General features: G+C 43.7%; 1 protein-coding gene across 2 annotated transcripts in view; it reads left to right on the top strand.

The window, feature by feature from the left end:
- The window catches only part of LOC137958688 (probable NAD kinase 1), a 48,687-nt gene that overhangs the window by 22,010 nt on the left and 10,324 nt on the right, over window positions 1–16,353 (top strand). For both annotated transcript variants that reach the window (XM_068805779.1, XM_068805778.1), the window contains exon 7: window positions 11,833–11,939. In XM_068805779.1, the coding sequence (XP_068661880.1) occupies window positions 11,833–11,939 (107 nt within the window). The remainder of the gene's footprint in view (window positions 1–11,832; window positions 11,940–16,353) is intronic.

The following is a 16,353-nucleotide window of genomic DNA, read 5'->3' as shown; positions in this document are numbered from 1 at the left end:
TTGGTGCGAAACATGCGAAACAACTATCTCAGCCGTCCAATCATGATCGGAAGGCTGAGATAGCCGTTGATCGGATGGTTGAGATAACCATTTAGGGATTTTACACTTGTATTGCGGTTGCCCTAGTTTTCTCTTGATATTTTTGGGGCACCGCTATTAGGGTTATCATCGAGGATCATCAGTTGCTATAGAGAGAGGTTAGAGAAAAACACTTGAGTGTGTGTGATTTCTCTTGTAAACTATTTTATCATCATAGTGAATTATTACAGCGGCGGAAGACAGGACGTAGTCTCACTTTGAGACGAATCTGTATAAATCTTGTGTTTTTCGTGCTTGATTATTTATTCTTTTGCGATATTATTGCTCTTGTTAGTATTAAATTAGGGCGTCCAATTCCTAATACTTCCAACTAACTAGATGGTATCTGAAGGTGTCTTCGGAGCCTCTCCAGAGAAAGCGTCGACGAATGGCATCAATGTTGGAGCAAATCAAAGTCGGGCACTGCATAAATGATAAGAGGTAGTTGTGCAGCCCCACCAAGCATGACTTAAGAAAGGCAAGTCGACCCACTGAGGATAGAAGTTTGCCCTTCCGAGTGGCCAATCTCTTCTCAAACTTCTCAATAAGGGGGGACCAGTGTGCCACCAAAGGCCAAGAGTCAAAAAGGGGGAGACCAAGATATGTAGCTGGCATGTTCTCAAACGCACACCCCAAGTAATCTGCCATACCAAGGAGCAATGTGGTGTCAATGTGATAACCAAGAAGGGTGGTTTTCTTCCAATTGATATTTTTCCCAGAAGCCAACTTGAATAAGCCCAGGATTGCATGCAATTTTTAATCTGATCCATGGTGCCTACACCAAAGCAAATGGTAAATGGTGTCACTTGGCTAATCACTGGAACTATGTAATTTATTTTCTCTTTTAAACTGTAACTGGAAACACATTCCCCGCTCTGCTAATCACTTGGCAGAGGCCCAGGTCAAAGCGGGCATTTCACTCCAACGCCTTATTGTGGAGGTAAACCCCCATACCTAGTTTTTTTTTTTTTTTTTTTTATATCAATATACACACTCTTCCAAAAAAAAAAAAAAACTGGAGGATACGAATATCGAAGACCACGCAATCAGTCATGGGGAGAAGCCATCCTAAATCCTTGGCCGAGTAAATCAGGGAACAAAGGTATTCTGCCACCACATTGAAGAGCAAAGGGCATTCGGGGTTACCCTGTCTGATTCCCCGGGATCCCCTAAAATAGCCGCATACAGTCCCCCGTTATGAAGAACTAGTAACTGACAGAGGAAATACAACTGTAAATCCAGAACCACCACTTTTCACCCATCTTCCCCAGGAGAGTGTCCAAAAGCTTCCAATTAACTCTGTTGAAAAGTTTCTCAAAGTCTAACTTGAGAATGAATATGGGGAGCTTCAACGCCTTGAAGTGGTGGATGAGCTCGTGACACACCATTGCCGAATCCAAAATATTCCTTCCCTTGAGGAAGGCAGTCTGACCCTGATGAATAGGTACCGAAAGAACCGCACGGAGGTGGTTAGTGAGGAGACGCGCTATCACCCTGTATGTACTGGTAGTGAGACTAATAGGTCGGAAATCTGAAGGGAGCTCTGCCCCCTCTTTTTTAGGGATAAGGGCAATGAAGGAAGCTCCGATACTCCTGTATGCAATGCCACGATGATAGAAGGAGTGGACCATGTGGGCAATGTCTTCACTAATGAGGGGCCAGCAGTGATGGTAGAATTCACCATCAAAACCATCCGGGCTGGGAGCATGATCTAGAGGGAGGCCCAAAATAGCTTTTTCAATTTTGCGATTGGAAAGGGGAGCTCAATGAGGCTGGCTACCGCCGAAGGAATAACCTGAATATTGACCCTCTGAAAAAAAGGGTCGAACTTCCTGGCATTCAGACTATAGATCTGCAAAAAAAACCTCACCAATGAGTCAAAGATAAGAGATCTTTCTGAGGTGGTCTCACCATTAACACTGAGTGACGTAATGTGGTTGGCTCTTCTCCGAGCTAAAGCGATAGCATGGAAGAATTTGGAATTTGTATCCCCTTTTGAGAACCACTTGAAGCGAGCACACTGCTTCCAATGCACGAGATCCCTGTGGGCGAAGGTTTGCAGCTGCCCTTAGAGGACATATCTCTGAGCCGCTTCAGATGATGAGAGGCTTCTAGACTCCTCCTATGAGTCTAAGGAATCAATCTAGGCTAGGGCTGAGACTCTCGCTGTCGAGAGGGAGGACTCTCTTAGAGGCCTAGGAGCGCAATAGGGGTTTCAACATCTTGAGCTTCATCGGGAGGGACCAGCTGCTCGGGCCAACAACAAAAATTCTCTACTAGAAGGACTGGATAGAAGAGTCAAAAGAAGGATCCACCATCCATGCATTGTTGAATCTGAATGATGGGGGGCCCTAGCTGCCGAAGTGCATATCTACCATGATTGGCCAGTGATCTGATATTATACGATTGAGAACTTTACTGGTAGCATTGCTGTAGAGCCGGAGCCAGTCCTCATTAACTAAGAACTGATCGAGCTTTGACATGACGGGGGGTTGCTTTCCGTTAGACCATGTGAAGGTTTTTCCGGATAGCGCGATCTCATCCAGGTCCCAACAGCCTATGAAGTCCGCAAATAGCCTCATGGAGGTAGTGATCCTCTGAGAAGGTGGAGACTTCTCATGGTAGAAGCAAGTAACATTGAAGTCCCCCGCCAGCATCAAGGGAATAGGCCACTTCTGGCATACCAGAAGGAGGTCATCCCAGAAGAGATGTCTCTTGTTGTGCTTGGTTGGCCCATAGACTCCCACGAGACACCAAATATTTCCTGAGCCTTTATCCCTCAGCTTGACTCCTGGGGAGTATGTGCCACTGTATCTGTCCAGCACCTCGATAGTACTAGTGTCCCACACAAGGAGAATGCCACCTGCCAAGCCCACAACATCCACAGAAGCCCAATTGGGCTCCTTGAGGGGCCACAACTCATGAATAAAGCCAGGAGGGGATAGAAGCCGCCTTTGTCTCTTGAAGCACAACAATGTTTGCTTTAGTTGAGGCAAAGAGACCTCAGATGGATGCGCGGCACCGCATCGACCCAATTCCACGAACATATCAAGAGAGAACAATCATTGATCATTCTTTTTTTTCTTTGACTTCTTAGATGGGTGCCCATCACCTTGGCTACTTCCACAATCTGTGCCGTGTTTCTGGGTCAAATTTATGTTGCTCAGATTGAAGAGCTTCTTCAAATCGTTGTGATCTTTCACCCGGTTCCGAAAACACGAAGCCCCTTGTTTCGGGATTGCGGGAGAAGCGTGTCTGAGCACTGGGTGGCGTTATGGAGTTGGTATGTGGGGTGGTTGAGTTTATGCCAGAGTTAAGGTGGGGTGGATGGTAGTTGGAGGTAGCTGTGGGCTGACATATGATTCAGCGGGAATAAATTCTGGGGGGTGGGGTGGGGGGTGGCATGGCAGACAGGTGGGAAGGTGCACTAGGGGGCGTTGAGAATGCATCAAGGCCACCTACAAAGCTGTCTGGAGGGGATCAAATCTCCTAGAGAAGGGTTGAGACCGGAGATGCTACTCCCAACGTGCTGATAGGCTGTGGAGGAGCATCTCGAGGCTCAACTGTGGTGGTAGAGACCATGCATCTGAAGTCCTCTGATACATCCCGATAACTAGAATAAAGATTTTTGAGCTAAAGAGAAAGAATCGACAAACCTCTACTACAGAAATCGAAATAAATGAACCTCCTCGAGTCGACGATGAATCCTCGACAGTGCTGATGAACCCCCGATAGCCGTTATCATCCGGCACAATGATAATAGAGACAAAAACGGAAACTCCTTTGTCAAACTCGCTGTAGAACTCGCCGGAAATAGTTGCCGATAACCACTGGTATTCGAGAGATTAGTACTCTCCTTGAGCCACGCTTTGAAGACAAAACAACGCACCCCTTCCTCTCCCTCGGCTCCCTCTCTAAATTCCCTCCCGAAACCACTTAAAATTTTTAAATTCCAAAAATGCCCCTGACCTATTAATTACCCTCTAATTATCCTTCTGTTCACTCCGTCTAAAGTAAGTAGCCTAATTTGGGGTCTATCATTACCCCCCACCCAAACTTTCACCTTGTCCTCAAGGTGAAAAGCAGGAAACTGGTACCGCAGTGCCTCAAAATCCTCCCAAGTGGCTTCAAACTCGGGAGGTCTTTCCATTGCACCAAAACCTCCAACTACCGCGGCTCCCATTTTTTTTTTTTTTCACTCTTCGGATATTCAGAATAGTAGCAAGTTGGGACGTTGCCACTGTGGTACGACCCAACTCCACAAGAACCCCATGTTCCTCATGCTTGATAGTTCGCATCATCTCTTTGAGTGAAACCAAAGTTTTGTGCAAGGAGGGATCTCCCTGTAACACCACCGTCTCATTACCCAATCAAAACTTCATAACCTGTGTTTTCCAATTCGTATAGGTTCCCCCTAAGGTCGCCAACCACTGTACACCTAAAATCACATCGGTGCTTCCCAATTCCAAAGGCAAAAAATCGTCCACGATTTCTATTCCTTGAAGAGTTAAGCGAACCCCCTTGCAAATTCCTTCTCGGGGAAGTGCCGCACCTGTACCCAATTGAACGCCATACTTTGCTGTTGGAGATAAAGGTAAGTGCAATTTCGTGACCACTGTGGTGGAAATGAAATTATGAGTTGCTCCTCCATCAATAAGTACGACGATTGACTGTTCTCCGATGCTGCCCGCAATCTTGATAGTCTTCGGAAGTGTTAATCCAACTACCGAATTCAACGACAACTCCACTAGTTGAGTAGTTGCTCTAACCTCTTCCTCCTGCTGTTCACACTTGCCGTCGTCGCTATCCTCCAGAACTTCATCTTCCAGCTCCTTTAAAATCAGCACTTGTAGGTCCTTGTTTTTACATCTATGCCCAGTTGAGAATTTTTCATCACAACGGTAGCACAAACCCCACTCTCTCCGGTATTGGATTTCGGCTTTCGTGAGTTTCCTGAATGGCGTCCTCTTCTCCATCCCATGTTTCGTCGTTTCTGCCATGGCCATAGTGCTGCCATTACTCCTAACTATGGTCCCTGCTGGGTTTGGAGTACCCAGCCCAAATCGAGTCTGCTTAATAACTTTATTTTTTTCTTCCAACTTTTGGGCCAACTCCATGGTCCTTCCCAACCCTTTGGGCTCCAACACCCTCACCTAGGCCCGAATTTCGGGTTTGAGCCCATTAACAAAGTTGGACTCCAACACCTTTTCTGGAATATCTTCCAACGTGGAAGCCAAATCCTCAAATCGCTTTCTGTAATCTCTCACGGTGGTCTCTTGCTGCAACACCAGAAATTTCTTATAAGGAGAGCCGTCCTCGGAACTTCGGAATCGTTTTAGCAATAAGGACTGAAATTCTTCCTAGTTCATGATCTCCCTCCTGTTATTTTCATACTTGAACCATTTTAATGCCTCCCCTTCAAGACATACAACTACGGCTTCTAGTTTTCACCGTGAGATACCCGGTTAAGTGAGAAATAGTGTTCAGCTCTATAGATCCAGTCATCGGGGTCTTCTCCCTAAAAAATTGGCAACTCTTAACTTTTTGGGTCGCACTTCATATCGGTTCTGCCTATTCCGATCAACCTCGCCACCGTCTCTTTCATGTCCGATACCTCTCTGGATCGAGTTATCGCGCATTGCCGAGTCCAGCCCCTGTCTCGCCGTCCTACTCTACGCATTCAGATTTCGGTTGAGCTCCTCTTGGGTACGCAGGAGTTGCTCAACACGCCCTATCAGCGCCGTCAACCCTTGTTCCATGCCGGAACCTTCCAGACTTCTTCCTTCATCGAGCTCACCTCCTCCCTTATTGCGCTAACAATTCCTTCCACTAAATCCACCCTCGACTCCATTCTGGTAGTAGCCATGAGGATTTTTTTTACTCTTCTTCTTCTCTACCAATCGTCGAAGTTGAAACTCCCCTCGACTCCTGGCAAACGACGCTTCCGGTATCCTTACTGCCGAAATCGTAACATAACCCATCTTCTAGCAGACGACGCTCCCGAAACCTCTGATATCTTCCGATTCAGTAAGCCAGAGCCTTGAATGCCACCGCAATCGAAAAACGGAAATTTATTTTCACTACCGAGCTCCAGATGCGAACCCAACCAATGCTCTGATACCAAATGATACACCCCGATAACCAGAATAAAGATTTTTGAGCTAAAGAGAAAGAGTCAACAAACCTCTAATTCGGAAATCGAAATAAATGAACCTCCTCGAGTCGACGATGAATCCTCGACAGTGCTGATGAACCCCCGATAGCCGTAATCACCCGACACAATGATAATAGAGACAAAAATGGAAACTCCTCTGTCGAACTCGTTGTAGAACTCGCCGGAAATAGTCGCCGATAACCATTGGTATTCGAGAGACCAGTACTCTCCCTGAGCCACGCTTTGAAGACAAAACGACGCGCCCCTTCCTCTCCCTTAGCTCCCTCTCTAAATTCCTTCACGAAACCACTTAACATTGTTAAATTTCCAAAATGCCCCTGACCCATTAATTACCCTCTAATTATCCTTCTGTTCACTCCGTCTAAAGTAAGTAGCCTAATTTGGGGTCTATAATCCTCCATGGCGTTAATATCAATACGGATCCATAATCAGGCATTATCAACCATAATGCATTTGAAATGCTGACCTTCACAAGGGCGAAGTGGATTGATGAGAATCTGGGCCTCATCAAGACGGTGCTAGTGGTCGGTGAGTGGGTCCAGGGCAATGGTGGATCCAAACTCAGAGATGGTTCTTGAGAACACTGCATTCTGCCAGAGCTTTGCAGGAAGGCCAATGATGGTAGTCCATTGACCGTACTGGCTGGAAGGTGTCAAGGGGAGCCACTTCGAGATCACCGTGATGCCCAAGGGGTGCGGGGTGTGAGAGCATGAGCCACATAAGACTCTTGCTGGGTTCCGAACTGAACAAGCCATGTTTGTGTGCTGAGGGAGGAGATTCTGGGTGTGTAAGGGAGGTGGAGTTGTCAATCAGCCATTGAATGCTAGATTTGATGATGTCAGGGGTTGTACAGATTACGATGGAACGCGCTAAGATTTCCCGTACATCGCTGAGGAGGTTCGGATGTTTTTAGAGGTTTCGATATGAAAGGGGGGGTGGGTGGTGATATGGGAATGGGGGGCGGTTCAGGATATTTCGGGGGAGAGGGGGTGCTGGTGGGTTTGGGAGGGGGGGATTGGTTCTCTCATCGGAGCCGGAGGGCTATGACCAGCTCCTGCCAGGTGAAACCCGAGTTCGTGGCCTCGAGGATTATATTTTTTGCCAGCACAGAGGATCCCCTGCGATGGGTGATTCGGCATTCCCGGTGACCAAGCAACCAGAGCTCACGAGATTTCTCCGTCGCATTGGTTGAACAGAGAAGCTGCTGGATGAAACTTGAAATCGCCACTGTTGGCATGCAAATGAAGGAGTGTTTCGATCCATTTGCAGAAGAGATGTGGATGGCCAGACCAGAGTTCTGGTTAACCTGCTCGATCTTGACTCTGCACTTTCTGTAGCTGAAACGGAAGAGGTTATTCTGCTTCTTTCGCCAAGAGACAGTCTTCCAGTTGGTGTCGTGGTCTTCCGTCAGAAACTTTGGAAGCTTGCCAGAGTGATAAACTGCAGTTTTCGATCTCCTGGGAGAGTTTCTTCCTCTCCTGGAAGAGAGGTCTCTTCTGTTTCTGCGTGACGCAGTTTTGTCACGAAGGCGGCCGGCATCGGAGATGACGACGGCTGTCCTGCCGGAGCTACGATGTCCGGCGGGGTGGTTCCAGTCACCGGCCATCGGTTTGATGGCCGGCGGGAGGGTCGCTCTCTCTCTCTCTCTCGGGTTCTCTCCTGTGCGCTCGGGCGCACAAAGGTTCATTTCGAAAAAATTAAGCAAGGCAACTGTGGGTTGGCTCTTTTCAACCAGCAATTAGAACAACAATTAAAACCAGGAGCTGATATACAGGACCCGTGCAGCAAAACCAGCCAGCAGCAACATGAACCAACTTCTTAACATACATGTAACCTGCTTCTGCTGCTAGTACGAGTGACAGTTGTTGCATCGGTAGCACCATCTGCTGCAGAATTTAATACAACGAACTTTTCATGCAAACTTCAATCACAGCAGCCACACCAAAGTCACTTCTCATCCTTCAGGATTTCAGACACGTCAAACAGGTAGCTGCTTCACATGACAGGTGTAAATAGGGGCATAAATATTTAGCTGTTAGAAATACTTAGTTGTTCATATGCCATGATCACTCTCCTCTTCTAGCTAAATAAAAACCAGCAATTGGCTGCACTAAAATGGGTGATGCACGTGGAGCATCGGCACCAGAATTGGTATACTACCTCCCTGTCATGGTGCGGAACATCTGAGATTACATTCCAGAATCTGTGGTGTTTTTTTCTTGATCTCAATCAAACTCTGCTAGTACAAAAGCTTGCCAGCTCTGCTCATATTTGTCTAGCAATCTGAGTCAGAAGAACATACTTGCTGGAAACAGAGTAGAACTTGTAGATTCTGACAATGTAAATATTGATACTTGCCAAATATTGATCTCTATAAGTAAATAACAGATTTTTTCACTAAAGTGTGTACTGCATAAGCTATTACAATGAGATAGTGACACCTTGCAATTGAAGAATCTGAATTGGAAACACATCATGTCGTTTGAAACAAAGAACACTTTTGCAACTACTTTGGCCTTACAAAATCAATGTCTGAAATAAGGCAAATTAAAGGTGTGCTGCTGGTAAAGTATGATCTTGGCGGAAAAGACAATGAACAAGACAGCACTTGGATTAGGAAACTTAAGTCCTAAAGCAGCATCAAAGTGAGCCATTCACTTGGGCAATGGAAGGGAGATTCCTTTTTTGGAAACTCGAACTTATTCTTATTAGAAAGACAGCTTTCAGCGACTGCGTGACTGGAATGAGGACTCCCAATGTCGATTCTCTATAACCTGAATCTCTCAAGTTTCAACTATCTTCCAGTTATCAGAAACTAAGACCAGAAAACAGGAAGCCTTGTGTTTGGTACAGCACATGACAGCACCTAGCAGAAGAAAAAATAGAGACGAATAGCCACTGCCGTAGAAAGCTATTTCAAATTCTCCGCATGCACGTACAGAAGACAAGACTTTGTTTAGAAAAGGTAAGCGGCAGTAACCAGACTCGTTCCAAACAAAACAACTATAGAGTTTAAGAGGAACTCAAACACGACAATCAACCAGAGACAGCAACAGCTAGGAAACTAAAGAGAACCCATAATTCCAATCTGAAACGTTAACTTAGGTTACCTCTACGATTCCACTTTTCTATCTGTTTCGAACAATGAGAGCAAGAACTGCCATGAATGTTTCAGAGAATACGCTACCAGGGATCAAACTAAAAGGCCCACGAGCTACCAGAGAGGGGCAGACAACTACAACCGAGATTGGTTCTGTTTTCAGAAGTAGGGAGACCAGTGCCTTCTTGAACTAGCATATCTATCACATGTTCATCATTTCTGCCTCCACAATTTTTTCCCCTTTCTCTTTTCTACTAAAAGGGAATCATATCAGTGGAGCTTCTAACGCTGGCGTCTATACGCCACTGCTAGTACATTCTAGCCTTGAACGGATTTGAGTATGGATATCATCTTGGGGCTATCAAAGCCGCTCGTGAACATGATAGTATTCTAGTAGTAGTTGACAAGTTTTCCAAAATGGCTCATTTGGTACCATGTAACAACACTCATGATGTTTCAGATGTTGCACAATTGGTGTTGAGAGAAATATTATGTTTTTTTGCTGCTCTACAATCAGTTGTTAGTGACGGATGTAGAAAGTTTGTTGGACATTTGGAAATACATTTAGGCAAAATTGAAAACAGAGTTGCAATTTAGTAGTGCCTACCAGCCACAGACAGATGGGCAGACTGAAGCAGTGTACTGAGGAGTGGGTAAACTCTTGTGGAGGAAATTATTAAAATGGACAGATGATTGAGACACTTGATTGCCACTTGCAAAGGTTCACAACAAAAGAAAAAGTCGCAGTTTAAAGTTAAGCCCTTGTTAGGTTGTCTATTGGTATAAACTAGCTAGTTTGTCCTTTTGAATTAACCGAGCTTCCAATTTCAGCAAGTTGGGTACATTCGGTGGACAATATGGTGAGTAGAATGAAGGTCTTTTCTGAAGAGGTCAACTTTATGTTGGAGTCTGCCAATAAGATTATGAGAGGATAGCGAATGAGTAGAGGAAACAAGCATTGTTTCAAGTAAGAAACTTTGTTTGGGTGGTCTTGTTCCTGACTGGTCCCCAGCTGATGGTCCTTGATAGCTATTGAATTGGAAGTTGGACTATGTGAGATTCTCTAAAAAACTAAAGATAATGCATGCCATGTGTACTTGCGTATTGATGTAAAGACATCAGATATCTTTAATGTCAAGCACTTATATCCCTGTGATGGAAAATGGTATTATTGATATTCCGAACTCAAGTATGAGTACTCAACCAGGGAATTCGGATGTAATTCCAAATTTAATTGAGGATTAAGAGATGGAGCATGAGATGTCAAAAGAAAAAGAGGTGGAACATGAACAATTTGAAGAACTTGAAGAATTTGAGAAGTTGAATTTTTCAAAAAGCCAAGAAAATCCTGTCATATTGCTGAGATGGCAGTTTCTCAAGTAATTTAGATCTTCTAGACTTTATATCAGGCCAATAAGTGCAAGGAGTTAATTTCCTGCTCAACAGGGTATTTTTGTTATTTGTCTTTAGTTGGCAGAGTTGTTTATGTCTTTATTTCTGTTTTTAAGTTCTTAGCTTACAGATGCATTGGTTATAAGTTAACAGTGTCAAATACCTAGCCAATACTCCCGAAAAGGCCGACCTGTTAGGGAGCGGAAAGCCAAGTACCTAACCTATCAATGGTGGACGGAAACACCCAAGTGGACAGAACCACCTAACTCTGACACCCACCGTTCCCGTTCCCGTTCCCTACCGCTTCCGCCGGGATTCAAACAGGGGCATCTTTATAATTTTAGGGGGATACTTAAGTGCTGGGTGAAAGTAATATTTCCTAAGGGAATAGATAGTTGTTGGGTGTAATACCCTAATCGTAAACCTCTCCATCACTTGCATCACGAATTTTAAAAGAAAGTTGCTATCTTTTTCTTTCCAATCTCAATTCCTGTTGAGTTTAGGTTGGTTTAACAAATCATAGGACAAAATTACAACAACTCTTTTTAAGTCAGAGTCTAGTTGAAGTGAACAGTTGTTGGACTTTTGTTTCCTTATAGATATGAAGTGCAAACTTGATCTTTCGGGTGTGTTTTGATTCCACATTGATAATCATGATGTCTTAGGTTGAAGGGCTTAATCTACTTTTTGGTTAATATTTATAGATTTGCTGCTGAGGCACTCTCATATATATTGTCTACTTCCTTCACTATCTGCCTTTTTTATGAGGCTGCTGAGTATCTCTAGGCCCTTTGAAGACAGCTTTTTGCTTCGTCATAACATGGTAGGAGTAGGGCTTTGATTATGATGAATGCTGGTGTTTCTTACAAGATTATGGTTTGCTTCACTTAAAGAAACTGGCATATTATATCTAGAAATTTTTAGTACCTCTTTCAAAATCCATTGAACAAGCTGAGCTTATAGGATGAACAAACCAGTTCTTTTAACTTGAATCTCAATTTTTCCTTTTGCCTTATCTTTTACTTCATATCACCAACGTGTTTCTAATGTTTTATTGTTCTTGTTCCTCTCTGCTCCTATCATCCAGATGGTTGAAACATGACATGAAAATAAACGTTTTTGTGGAGCCACGAGTTAGAAATGAACTTCTGAGGGAAAGTTCTGACTTCGATTTTATGCAAACTTGGCAAGACGGTGAGAAATAAATTTTTTATTTGATTTGGCTGTTGGTATCCTAACTTTGCTTTCACTTACTGGTTCTTTACTTGCTTCATTAAAATATTTCTGTTGTACTCTATTATTTAGTATCTTGCTCATTTTTTGTCCTCTCACCATTGTTGTCTTATAATGGTGTTTTATCTTCACCCATGTTAGTGTTTGCCAAACAGCTTCAATTTGGGCATTTTCAAATGATTGCAATTCATTTTGTTGATTTTCCTATTTGATTTTTGTTGAAGAGAAAATATGGAAGAGTCTTACATGACTCTCACAATAAGAAGTCTTATAGAGCCAAAATTATTATGGGTCTCACAGAAGAGTTTGAGTTTAAAGGTGTTTTAGTTATGTTAGTCTTCTATTTATGTTGAGTTATTTAATTATGCTAGGATTTATCTTTAAGTGTTAGAGTTTGGGTGTAATTGGGACAAAGATAGTTTAATTGTAATTGGACTTTACTACTTTCCTCTATTATAAATAGGGGTTTATGTACTTTGATTACATTAAGTCAATGAGGTTTTTCTCTTTCCATAAATTCACCAATTTTAAATTAGTTGTTGATTTCTATTTCATATTCCACTCGCCAAAATATGATTTTTATTCTGTTTGACATTGCCTACTCAAATTTCATGTGTGGTAGTACTTTTAAATATTTAATCATGATGGGCTGCTCATTTAAGTGATAAATTATAACTGGACAAAAATGTTAGGAATTAGACGCCTTAATTCCAAACTAACGAGAGCAATAATAATAAATGCGGAAGAAGGAAAAAGCAAACACGAAAAAGCACAACAAGATTTATATAGGTTCGCCTCAAGGTGAGACTACGTTCTGTCTTCTACCGCTGCAGTAATCCACTATGAAGATGAAATAATTTACAAGAGAAATTACACACTTACAGGTGTTTCTCTCTAACCTTTCGGGCTGCTACTTGAGATGATCCTCGAATTAAGATCATAAAACACTAATAGCGGTGCCCCCCAATTTAATGAGATAGCTAGGACAACCACATTACGAGAGTGAAATTCCCAAACTGCCCTTAATGAAACAACAATCAATATATCGTGGATCGGACGGGGGCTCTGCCCTCACACCTCCGAGAGGGGGGACTTCCCGCCCACCTTCCAACCCCCACGGAGACCTTACCATAAAGGTCGATTCACGACCAACTCAGCGTATGACGTTAATTAGGCTCCACAACTTAACAATCTCCCATTTGGAGACTAATTCATCATCAATATCTCCTCTGCAATGACAACAACTTTTCAATCCTCAGAGAGAAGTCCAACTGAAGTTGCACACAACTTCAGTTTATTGATCGTAATAGTCTTCGTCAACATATTATCCGGATTCTGACTCCCTTGAATCTTCTCAAGTGCTAAGACTCCATCCTCCAGAGCCGATCTGATGAAGTAATAACGCACCTGTATGTGCTTTGTTCTAGCATGATGATCAGGATTCTTTGCTAAATGAATAGCACTCTGACTGTCACAATGCAACACATTCTTCCCATGCTTGCGACCTAATTCTTTCTAGAAAGACTGCAACCATACCGTTTCTTTGTTAGCTTCGGTCAGGGTGACATATTCTGCCTCAATGGTGGAAAGAGCAACTATCTTCTGCAACCTAGAGACCTAACTAACTACTGTACCACTCAATGTGTATACATATCCAGTGGTACTCTTCCTACCATCAATGTCTCAAGCCATGTCAACATCTACATAACCTTGTAATCCCAAGTTTGACTTTTTGAAACATAAGGCTGAGTCTACAGTACCTCTCAAATACCTAAGAATCCACTTCACGGTTTCTCAATGTTGTTTACCCGGATTACTCATATATCTGCTCACAACTCCCATTGTATGAGCTATGTCTGGTCTAGTGCACACCATGGTGTACATGAGATTGTTAATAGCAGAAGCATAAGGCACATTGGCCATGTTGGCTCAGTCCTGCTCTGTAGAAGGTGACTACTCCTTAGATAGCCTAAAGTGCCTAGCTAAAGGAGTACTCATTGGTTTTGCATCATCATGTTAAATTTGCTTAGCACCTTCTTCACATATTCTTCTTGTGACAATTTCAAGTCATCAATGTTCCTAGTAATCCTCATTCCAAGGATTTGTTTAGTAGCACCCAAATCATTTATTGCAAACTTCTTGGACAACTTCGTTTTCAACTTATCTATTTCCTATTGGCAAGTACCTGCTATCAACATGTCATCAACATATAGTAGTAGAATGATGTAGGAGTTATCAAGTTTCTTCATATAATAACAATGTGTTACGGTCCCGGGTCATGGATCGAGTAACACGGCGTGGAATTTGAGACTCCAGCACTGATGGTGTGTTGCTGGACTCGATATGGGGGTATAAAACCCCCTTCTTTGAGTGATCTTTCTCACGTGATCAAGCTCTCTCTTTATGAATGCAATATAGTGCTAGGTATAGCTTAAGAACCCAATTACTATTAACGTGAATGATATAGGAAAAGGGTTACCTTTTCTTGGTCACGGTAATTAGGGTTTCAACCCTCTTCTTGCTGTTGCTCGTGCTAGGATGGTGGTCCTAGCTTGGGATAGCCCTTGGCCTGCGTTGGGGAGGCTCCTTTCCAGCTTCTTGTTGGACACCAAGCTAGAAAGAGTCCTGCTTGATGCTGCTCGGGTGTAGGGTAGGCAATCCTCCAACTCTGGCTCGTTAAGAGAGGTATGAGACCCTCTCTTCGTTGTGTAGATGGGGAGAAGGCTGAAGCCTCTCCTTGAACTCGAAAAAGGAGTAGGAAGCTCTCTCTCTCTCTCTCTCGGTATGGTTTGATGGAGGATGGAGAATAGTAATGATCAATGGAGGATGAAGGGATACGTGGGTTTTGAGGAAAACCCTAACCTCGAGATCATGAAGGAGATCCCTAGCCTGTTTATCCTAACATTACCTAAATTCAATGCTTGCCTTTTCTCTATTACATTATCCTTTAAATAGTTGACGTCCTAGGTGTTTTAGGGCTACAAGAATCACAATATTGCCCCTACGACCATACTTATTAAAAAATTAGAAATAAATCCTACTTAAAGCAATATAAATATAACTAATGGACTCAGTGAGTTATTGCTTCCTTCGTTGTGTGACTCGGTGTGCTATTGAGTCCACAACATCTGCCTCCCCTTGGAGAAAGAGCTTGTCCTCAAGCTCAAAAGCTGGGTAAACCTATTTGAAGATGTCCACACATTCCCATGTCGCAGCCTCCGGTTCAGTGTCCGTCCACTGAACGAGAATTTCCCAATGGTCATTGAGCAACCGTGTGCGTAACACCGCGGTTGGTGTAAGAATAACGTCTCCATTGTCAACCTAAGGGAGGAATGGAGTAGATGTAGGCGGTGACCCGGAATGTGGTTTCAAGAAGGAGACATGAAATACATCATGAAGCTTGGCCGTGGCTAGCAGTTGGAGTTGATAGGCGACTGGCCCCACGCGCCGAAGAATGGCAAAAGGCCCAAAAAACTTGGGTGAGAGCTTATGACGTGGTGGTCCCGCAAGTGACTGCTGGCGGTATGGTTGGAGCCGTAACCATACATAATCCCCTACCTCGAAAGAGACCTCATGGTGGCCTTTGTCGCAGACATCTTTCATGCGAACTTGAGCTCATTGTAGGCGTTCTGTAATATTCTGTAATAGCAGATCGTTGCCGTCTCCTCATCCTGACTTGGCGCTTGCCCCTGATCCTCCCTCTGCTCCTACTCCCCTCAATCTTCGCAGATCCACGCGTCGTTCTCACCCTCCTGCCTGGTATGGTTTTCCCTCCCCTGTATCTCTAGTAGCTACTTTGTCTTTTATTTCCATTCCTTCTGGCTATAAATAGGCTATGACACATGCGTGTTGGCAAAAGGGAATGCAAACTGAATTACAAGCGCTAGAGGAGAATCACACCTGGGACATTGTGGCTTGCCCTCCTACTATTCGGCCTCTTGGAAGTAAGTGGGTCTTCTCTGTCAAGCTGCGTTCAGATGGATCATTGGATCGGTACAAAGCCCGCCTTGTCGCCTTGGGGAACAAGCAGGAATATGGGATTGATTATGAGGAAACTTTTGTACCAGTTGCCAAGATGACCATAGTCCGTACTATCTTAGCCATTGCAGCATCTCAATCTTGGCCACTGCATCAAATGGATATGAAGAATGCCTTTCTCCACGGTTATCTGCAGGAAGATGTCTATATAAAACTTCCCTCGAGTATGTCTACATACTCTCCTGATCATGTCTGCAAGTTCCGTCGTACTTTGTATGTGCTTAAACAAGCCCCCCGGGTTTAGTTTGAGAAGTTTCGCGGCACACTTATTGTAGAATTTAGGATCTCATGAAAAGAACTTTAGATCAACAAGAAAGAAGAAGAAGAAGAAGAAAGA

The sequence above is a fragment of the Aristolochia californica genome, unplaced genomic scaffold (assembly GCF_029961685.1).
Source record: "Aristolochia californica isolate CCGP_79_NKW_82.1479 unplaced genomic scaffold, dmAriCali1.0.hap1 SCAF_3, whole genome shotgun sequence".
Lineage (NCBI taxonomy): Eukaryota > Viridiplantae > Streptophyta > Magnoliopsida > Piperales > Aristolochiaceae > Aristolochia > Aristolochia californica.
The sequence above is the reverse complement of the archived record's forward strand: the minus strand, read 5'-3'. Positions and strand labels throughout refer to the sequence as shown.